Here is a 10,309-nt window from a genome sequence, read left to right as displayed (position 1 = left end):
GTGAAATACTCAGAGAGTTGCCATGAACATCTTTTTAGCATTTATTTAAAAATGAAATGTTGACTTCATTGCACAATGTTGACATGAGTGCCAGAAGGACACAGATGTGAGCAGGTTCAGTTTCTCTTTAAGATCTTATCAGCTGTGTGTGTGTGTGTGGCTTCAGGTGATGCACACACTGAATCCAGTGAGCTCCAGCTCATATATAATAACAACGCTCAACGTCCCAATAAAAGAGCTCTTGTGTGCACAAACACGGTCTCTGTTCAAGCACGGTTTGTACCCCTGGTCCCCCCGAAATACTTCTACGGCATGTTTTAGTAGCAGGAGTCCTTAGGGGCCTCAGCTTGTGTTTGGAGATTAATAAAAACATTGACCAAATGTACAAAATAACAGCATGTTCAAATCTAAAGTCTGTCTTCCATTTATCGAACTAATAAACAGGTTGTAAAAATTACTGTACTTCCTGCATCTATTGAAAAGAAATACACCAACCAGGTCATAATATGTGCATGATGATAAAATGTACTATAAATCAGGAGAGTTATGCACAAATGACTCCAAACCAGGCATTTGATTAATGCGTTAATTTGATAGTTGAAATGGCAAGATATCATACATTTAGAGAGAAGTCATCTCTTCTGAATTTGTTAAGTGCAACTTTGTTTTTGTGTGCATTATTTTTGTTCATAATGCAGCTTTAGAGGGCATCATAGACATGTGTAGCATCAATGCATTTATATTGTGCCAGTGTGCAGCATTTCTGGGCATGTACAGTACAAAATACTGTATGTCAGCAGCTCACTAGGTGTGCTTATTTTATTTTTATTATTATTATTAAGTTTATTGAACATATATAAAAGCAAATACATAGTTACAACAATATAATAATATATAACATTATTATAAATATAATTATAAACAGTAGACAAAAAGACAGTAAAATAAACAGACAAAAAACAAAAACATTGAGCCAGGGGTAACATATTTCAAATAAATTAAATTCGAGTGAGGGAGAGAGAGAGAGAGAGAGAGAGAGAGAGAGAGAGAGAGAGGGAGAGAGAGAGAGAAAGAGAGAGAGAGAGAGATGCATTAAGTCCCTTTTTTCATTATAAAAAAAGCATTTAAAATATTGTACTTTGTGCAAGGAAGAAGGAGATAGTGCCCAAATAACATTTCAGGTTTTTGCGAAAAATAACAAAAAAAGAGTAGGCCTACAGCTCAGCTTATTTACGACTACGAAAAACCAGTCGTACCCAAAGGGGGAGGCACACACACTTGTTGGGACACACACACACACACACACACACACACACACACACACACACACACACACACACACACACACACACACACACACATAAATACCTATCTAGGTAGGGAAGGATGGAAGGAAGAGTTTGGGACACAGCCAGACCCCTCACCGCGCGCATACATCACGCTGCTCCTCACACACACACTTTATGCTGTGAATCTGATTCTGTAGTTCAGTGGATCATTCAGGATTTTCTGCTCGTGCCATCATGACAGAACCGGCTCTGTCAGTGCTCTCCGTGATGAGTTTGCTCAGTCTGGGTCATCTCTCCTCCGAGTCCCAGGACTGGACGAGCCCGAACCAGGTCGAGCAATCGAGCCATCCGCGCCCGCACATCATCTTCATCATGACGGACGACCAGGGCTTCAACGACATCGGCTACCACAACAGAGACATACACACTCCGACACTGGACAAGCTGGCCGCGGAGGGAGTGAAGCTGGAGAATTACTACATCCAGCCAATCTGCACACCGTCCCGCAGTCAGTTCATCACGGGCAGGTCATTCAAACACACACACACACACACACACACACACACACACACACACACACACACACACACACACACACACACACACAGTTTCAGTACCAAAACAACTTCCTTGTGTGTGCAAGCACACTTGGCAATAAAGCTCTTTCTGATTCTGATTCTGACACACACGCACACGCAAGCACACACACGCGCGCACGAACTCACACACGCTCACACACACACACACACACACACACACACACACACACACACACACACACACACACACACACACACACACACACACACACACACACACACACACACACATTAATAAACTTATTCACTAACACACACACACACGCGCTCACTTACTAATAAACTTACTCTCTCTCACACACACACACACACACACACACACACACACACACACACACACACACACACACACACACACACACACACACACACACACACACACACACACACACACACACACATCATGATGATCATGATGTTAATGTTTATAATATCTTAATATGTTCATGACTCAATGTTGCATTTAGCAGATTAAAGTTGGGCATTATTATAGTTACATTTTGCAATGATTCACGCAGTTGAGATATGCTATATAGACATGGTGTATCTGTAAATATGAATTTGTATGTGAGTTCTAGTCCATTCATTTTCCCTTCCTCTTCCGCTCTAGATATCAGATCAATACGGGTCCCCAACAGGGTCTAACTCTCACTATTAACTAGTTGTTTATTAGCGTGCATACTAGGATATTGACTGTTTATTGGGTAAGGGTTAATGCCTTATTCTGCATGACCATATTCTACATTCCTTAATCCACCCAATACCTAAACTTAACAACTGCCTTACTAACTATTATTAAGCAGTAATTAGGAGTTTAATTATAATAATAGCTTAATAATAAGCTAATAGTGAGAATTGAACCCTAATCTAAACTGTGACCATATTATACAGTAGCCTAGTCAAGTTTATTTGCATAGCACTTTTTACGTTACGCATTGTTTTAAAGAGTATAACAGAAAATCATGTTTATTATAATGATATAATATCTTAAAGGGATAGTTCACCCAAAAATGTAAATTCTGTCAGTAATTACTCACCCTCATGTTGTTCAACCCCGTAAGACCTTCGTTCATCTTCGGAACACAAATTAAGATATTTTTGATTAAATCTGAGAGCTGGATCACTCCTCCATAGGCTTCTAAGGGATTGACACTTGTTCCCGAAAAGTTATTAAAGATATTGTTAAAACAGTCCAAGTGACTACACTGGCTCAATCTTAAGTTTATCAAGTGACGAGAATACTTTTTGTGCGCAAAAGCACAAAAATAACGACTTTATTTCAACTATTCATTTCCTTCTCTGTGGGCTCGAGTCAGTTCACTAGTGTAACAGCGCATCGCTTCTGTGTTGCATTAATATTAATACTTAGTATTAATAACCATTAATAAGCAGTAATTAGGAGTTTATCGGAGTTTATTGAGGCGAAAGTCAAACTTAATAGTTAGCTAAAAGTGAGAATTGGACCCTAATCTAAAGTGTGACCATTTTTATATATACAGTAGTCAAGTTTATTTGCATAGCACTTTTTACATTACGCATTGTTTTAAAGAGTATAACAGAAAATCATGATGTTGATTATAATGATATTACATCTTAATATGTTCATGACTCGTTGCATTTAGCAGATTAGAGCTGCGATTACATTTTGCAATGATTCAAGCATTAAGATTTGCTGTATATGCACGACCGGTGCAACGTCATAGACTTCCGATAGACTTCAATACAAAATAGCGTCACAAAACAACGTCTGACACAGCCGACAGGCGTGAATAACTTAAGGAATCACTAAGATTAAACATGTCAAGTAATTATATGTCCACCCTGCCTGCCATAGAGCGTAAAAGATGCATCAACAAACTGAATTTGGTCAATTTAAAAACATGTCCCTTCATTCTCCCAGCGTCAAATTGGTGTAACAACCCCACCCAGTGGCCAGAGGTGTCTTACCCGGACGTTTACTCGTAGTCGTACCTCATCGAGTCACCGTAAGCCAGTGAATGATTTTCCTTCGTTTTTTAAAGTAAACATCTTTAAATATATATATTATGTCTTATAATATACATTATAATATATCTTATATATATAACGCCGGTTGTTACACCAATTTGAGGCTGGGAGAATGAAGGGACATGTTTTTAAATTGCCCTTTTTAAATTACTTGACATGTTTTATATTAGTGATTTCTTAAGTTATTCACGACTACCGGCTATGTACGGACGTTGGTTTGTGCGGTTTTTTTTGTATTGAAGTCTATGGGAAGTCTAGTTTGTTTTCCCTTAAAAAGGGGCGGGACGAAATTGACAGTTAAGTTCCCGGATGTGCCGGTAGTGCGTATAGTGTATCTTTAAGTATGAGTTCTAGTCCATTAATTTTCCCTTCCTCTTCCACTCTAGATATCAGATCCATACGGGTCTCCAGCACTCGATAATCCGCTCCCGCCAGCCCAGCTGTTTGCCCTTTGACCTCCGCACATTACCTCAGCGTTTGCAGGATTCGGGATACTCCACACACATGGTTGGGAAATGGCACCTGGGTTTCTACAAGCGCGATTGCCTCCCGACCCGTCGCGGATTCCACACGTACTTCGGCTCTCTGACGGGAAGCGTGGATTATTACACATATAAATCGTGCGACGGACCGAGAGTTTGCGGATACGACCTTCACGAGGGCGAGAGAGTGGCGTGGGATCAGGGAGGACGCTATTCCACGCACTTATACGCGCAACGAGTACGAAAAATCCTCGCCGCTCACGATCCTTCATCCCAACCTCTCTTTATTTTCCTCTCCTTTCAAGCCGTTCACACTCCCTTACAATCCCCGAGGGAATACATCTATCCGTATCGACGGATGGGAAACGTGTTTCGCCGGAAATACGCCGGGATGGTTTCTGCCGTTGATGAGGCGGTGCGAAATGTTACGTACGCCCTCCGAAAGTACGGCTACTATAAGAACAGCGTAATAATTTTTTCCACGGATAATGGCGGACAGCCGTTGTTTGGAGGGAGCAATTGGCCTTTACGGGGCAGAAAGGGAACGTATTGGGAAGGAGGAATCCGTGGGATCGGATTCGTACACAGTCCGTTGTTAAAACGCAGGAGACGAGTTAGCAAAGCTCTGGTTCACATCACCGACTGGTACCCGACGCTAATGGGACTCGCAGGAGGAAACGTTTCCCAAATGGAAGGGCTTGATGGATATGACATGTGGGAAGCCATTAGCGATGGGAAAGAGTCTCCACGATCGGAGATCCTTCATAATATTGATCCGCTTTACAACGCTGCGCGACACGGATCTTTAAAAAACGGTTTTGGGATCTGGAATACCGCCGTACAGGCAGCCGTTCGGGTCGGAGACTGGAAACTTTTGACGGGAAATCCCGGATACGGAGACTGGATTCCTCCTCAGATGCTCGGAAACTTCCCAGAATGTTGGTGGACTTTGGAACGACACACGGAGCAAAAGAAATCCCTGTGGTTGTTTAATGTGGCAGATGATCCGTACGAGCGTTACGATCTCGCAGAGAATCGTCCAGATATCGTTAAGCAACTTTTGGCTCGGTTGACGTTTTATAACCGGACCGCCGTTCCTGTTCGATACCCTTCGGAAGATCCCAGAGCCGATCCCAGCCGAAACGGAGGAGCCTGGGGTCCTTGGGAAGGAGACGGAGAGAACTGGGAGCCGTTTTATCCTAGAAAGAGAAAAATCAAGAAGCAAAAACGGAAATTTTTCAAAATGAAGTCATTTTTTAGGAGACTTAACATTAGAATGATGTCAAACAGGATTTGATCCGACTCATCCTGCATGAACTGACTATAGGGGCTTCCGCACCGGATAGTTCTGGGAACTAGCCAACAGGATGGTTCCCCAGAACTAATGGTTTCAATAGGAACGTTTTCCTGGTTGCATTCGCACCGTCAGCAGGAACTCTGATGTGACGTGAGCCGCGCTTGTTGTTGTGACTTTTATTTTGTCTGCGCTGAGAACCATAGATATATATACTAGATGTTGCCTTGGGGTTCTAAGCATGCGTCAAAACCGCCGCCATCTTGGAACAGGGGTCTTGTCATAGGAAGTAGCTAGGTAAAGCTTCTATCTGCCTGTACTTTGAATTCATGGATGATGCCGGACTTTTGTGCTGCGTATGGATGTTCACAAGAACAAAATCTAAAAACCAGGCAGCAAGGGATTACATTTCACAAGAATGTGAAATTTTGTTGATTTCTTAAAATTTCTCTGGACTCAGTGATGAATACATGTCTGACCGTTGGAACGAACCAAAAAAGAAAATCGTATTCATGACGATTTATGGGGATTTTATTTCCGTTAGACCTTTTCCTACATTGACGCTGATGCATCAAAGAGGAGGGGCTCCCCTGTTCCAAGATGGCGGCTCTATTGACGCATTCGTTCCAATGAACTGCCGTGGCCAAGGCGACATCTAGTGTAATGTAATATCTATGGCTGAGAACGCCAGCCATTCTCCGTGTTCATTAGATTACGATCAACACGTTATTAGATAGAACTGTTATGAATAGAAAGTAGACAGTAATAAAAAGCTATTAGCGTAAATCCGTGTGGTTGATGTCCAGTGTTGCTGAGCAGAAATACATAATCATATTTCTCTTGGTCTCCTCAAAGTTACGTTGGATTTTCTCCTCGCCGTAAAGGTTAAGAGCAGCGCCGCCGCTCCCACCACGCGCATCACGCGCTGTGCGTAGGGCACCAAGTGCTGAGGGGGGCACCAAAAATAGCCTAATGAAAAATCAATCATCATATCATAGTCATAATAATTATAGTGCCGATATTATTTCATTATAGAAATATTATTAGGCACTTTTTAGGGATGTATATAACAAGACAGCCGGAACAAGAGTATTTAATTGCTCTAGAAAGTAACGATGGTGCCGCCGCCGCCTCAGTGTTCCGTTGGATTGCGCGTTAAAAAGTTAAAGTTAAACCGGCAAAAATAAACGTTTTTTTCCCGGGGGCGGGGGGCACCATAAAGGAATTATGCTTAGGGCACCAAAATGTCTAGCAGCGGTACTGGTTAAGAGCTTCATCTATCAACGTTTTCTATGTTCATTGAGTTTTTTTTTTTTTTTTAAAGGCGGGTGCGGGTGTTTCGCGTGCGTTCGGTCCATAGATATCATATAGAGACTAGATGCCCTATTGGCCGCTGTGGCGCAAGAAATGCGGCCGCCATATTAAGCAGGTCATACTCCTATTTGCGTTGCATAGCAGCAGTAGATGCCAGAGCACTGTGCAGTAGGCTATATATTCCTGCTCAAATCGGCGGACCATCACTCGGGGATTACTTTACACAAGTAAGATTTAACATTTAACATTACCGTACTATTAGTTGTATTTTGTGAACAAAATATTCAATGTGTCCTGTATCGTAGCTACGTGTATGACCTTTGCAGCAAAAAAACCCGCGTGAAAATCAGTCCGGTATTCAGTGAGATATGATTAATTAAATGCGCTGGCAGCTCATTGCACCTGCCAAGCAGATTACACTGAGCAGAGCGGGTGACCGGTTTAAGATGGCGGCCCCACGGCTCGTCCGCGCCAATAGGCAGTAGCGGTCGATAGGGCGTCTATGATGTCCATTACGTATATGATGTCTATGGTTCGGTCAATCAGCGAAGACAAACGTCACGGATAGTTCCTAAGTCCCTCCCCCCCGCTTCCGGCTCATGGGACCTTATTTCGGAAAAAAATGTATGGTCAATGGCGAGAGACAACTTATCTTTCTATTCCGTCTGAACTGTGCCCTGAATTACACATATGATGTTTGTCAATTTAAAAGATAATTATGAAAGTCAAGAAAGTCACAGTTTGTCATAAAACAGAAGAGTAACATTTAGTTTTATGTGAGAATCGCTCAATGAACTACATCTCTCGTCTCGCACGATGTACGTCACCAAGCTCGTGTGTGTGCAGTCTGGTACAAAACACACAGGCATGACGGCGTAACGTTACGATTATAACGTTAGACTATATAAAAATGACAGACGTTCATTGAGAGAAAAGGTATGACGTCACATGCGTTTGTAATTACGTATTTTCACAGTCTTATACCTCAACAGTTTTACATCAAACTGCGACTTTCTTGACTTTAAAATGTGTCAGTAATTGTAATGTACAGTATGTTTAATTCATGGCACAATTCAAACGGGATCCAAATATTTGTTGTCTCTCGCCATTCACTGCCATACAAATTTCTCCGAAATAAGGTCCCATGGTCCACCGGAAGAGGAGGGGCTTAGGCTCTATATAGCGCTGGTCTAGACCATGGTCTAGACCCGACTGTGAAGTAGGAGTACATTAGTTCCTGTAAAAATAGTTCCTAAAACTATAATCGTTCCTAGTTCCTGCGGTGCGAACGCTACTAATCACAGATGCTGCTGACTGAGACGTGTTATTATTACACTGCAAAAAATACTTTTCTTACTTAGTATTTTTGTCATGTTTCCAGTCCAAATATCAAACATTTCTTAAATCAAGAGCCATTAAAGTTGTAAGATTAGATAAGATATTAAGTCTTGTTTCCGGGAGAAATAAATTGAAATTAAGTGAGTTTTTGCTAAAAAGAAGCAAAATTATCTGCCAATGGGGTATGAAAAATTATCTTGTTTCTGTTTGAATTAAAATTATTTTTCTCCACCCATTGGCAGATAATTTAGCGTTTTTTTAAGCATCAACTCACTTAATTTTTATTAATTCCCCCGGAAAAAAGACAAAATATTATGCAAGAAAAGCATTTTTTACAGTGTTTTAGGGACTTTGATTATAAATTCGCCTGATATGATGAAGTTGATTTGAATATGAGTCCCTTGATCACAATCACTGAATCATGTGTTTCTGCTTACTTGATTTTTAACCATCCATATCATTCTTTCTGATAATGTGACCTCGAATCCCTGTGCAACGAGTGTTGAAGGAATGACGAATGACTGAGTTTTGATCTGGTGTACACCTCTTATTTGTTAAAACATAGTGTTAGTTAATTGTAAGTTAGTGAATCTGTTCATTTGTTTCGAGCTTGTACTGTATGTGACTGTCTGTGTTTGTTTGCTGCTTGAATCTACAGGGTTTTAAAACACAATGTTTTGTATTATTATCATATATGATAATAGTTCCAATAAAATAATCTCTTTTTCAAAAGTTTCCAGTGGACTGATCGCCCTCTAGTGGACACCTGAGGTTTCTTTATTGAGATCAGAGGACAAATAAAAGTGCATGTACACTTGTTAGACTCACTAATAGCTGATTTCTTGATTTTGTTCAAAACATATGCAAGGACTATCGCCTGGTTTCCTGCAGGAACACTGGCTAGGGATCCTCCGGGACTGTGCAATACAGTAACTGCACAGACAGTATAAAGGTCTGCTTGTTCCATGTGTGTTTCAGAGAAACGGGCCTCTGTGAGCGCACAGAAACCTCTGACTCTTAACCGCTTGACTTCATTTTATTGAGATGCATACAGAACTGGCTCATCTCATGCCAATAGAAATTCTGTAAAATGAAGTATTTTAATGTTTTAACTAAAAATTAGTTTTTTTTTGTTATTTCAATGTTTCAAGTATTCTAAGAATTCGTTTTTTTATTTAAATGTTTTAATATTCTAAGAATTAATTTTATTTATTTAAAGGTTTTATGTATCCTTAGAATTAGTTTTGTGAATTATTTTAAGTATTCTAGTTTTATTTATAAGTTTTAAGGGCTCAATTTTTTTTATGTATTTATTTAAGTATTTGAAGTATTCTAAGAATTACATTTATTTATTGATTTAAATATTGGTAATATTCTAAGAATTACATTTATTTATTTATCTATTGAAGTTTTTAAAGTATTCTAATAATCTTTTCTTTATTTATATGTTGGAAGTTTTCTAAGAATTTCATTTATTTATTTATTTATTTCAATGTTTAAAGTATTCATTTATTAAAGTATAGTATTTATTTATAAATATTTGAACTATTCTTATAATATTTTATTTATTCAAATGTTTGAAGTAGATTAAGGATTACATTTATATAAATGTTTTGAAGTATTATACACACACACACACACACACACACACATATATATATATATATATATGGAAAAGGAATACAAAAAATTATTAAACACTTTTTTAGGCAAAATAACGGAATATTATTTTTTATTGTTACTAATAAACCTGTTATGCATTGTTAAAAAGAAAAGTAGCGTTATATTGGAGGTTTCTGGTTTGGCTGTTTTTTCAAATACTTTATTACATCATGTCGTACCATATTTAAACACTAAGTGTCGCTATTTTGCCGTTTTGATCAGTCGCTTCCAATAAATCCATATCATAAACAGTATAAAACTCAGTACATACACATAATATTAAACTATACGCATGTACAAATATGCTATCCCTGTAACTTGACT

The 10,309-nt window shown here is 39.5% G+C and overlaps 1 protein-coding gene across 1 annotated transcript; it reads left to right on the top strand.

Annotated features, from left to right (window-relative positions):
• Positions 1-1,505: 1,505 nt before the first annotated feature.
• On the top strand, positions 1,506-5,801 carry arsia (arylsulfatase family, member Ia). The gene is made up of 2 exons (XM_077248055.1): positions 1,506-1,816; positions 4,282-5,801. The coding sequence occupies exons 1-2, from the start codon at positions 1,524-1,526 to the stop codon at positions 5,672-5,674; spliced, it is 1,686 nt and encodes a 561-aa protein (XP_077104170.1). The 5' UTR covers positions 1,506-1,523; the 3' UTR covers positions 5,675-5,801.
• Positions 5,802-10,309: the final 4,508 nt, after the last annotated feature.

Source organism: Siphateles boraxobius, unplaced genomic scaffold (assembly GCF_051911475.1).
Source record: "Siphateles boraxobius isolate OS27281-9 unplaced genomic scaffold, OSU_SipBor_1 3, whole genome shotgun sequence".
Lineage (NCBI taxonomy): Eukaryota > Metazoa > Chordata > Actinopteri > Cypriniformes > Leuciscidae > Siphateles > Siphateles boraxobius.
The sequence above is the reverse complement of the archived record's forward strand: the minus strand, read 5'-3'. Positions and strand labels throughout refer to the sequence as shown.

Excerpts from the sequence above, each read along its gene's own strand:
- arsia (XM_077248055.1), top strand. The coding sequence starts at position 1,524 with ATGACAGAACCGGCTCTGTCAGTGCTCTCCGTGATGAGTTTGCTCAGT. Across the intron at positions 1,817-4,281 it reads AGTCAGTTCATCACGGGCAG|ATATCAGATCCATACGGGTC; the intron begins GTCATTCAAACA and ends CTTCCACTCTAG.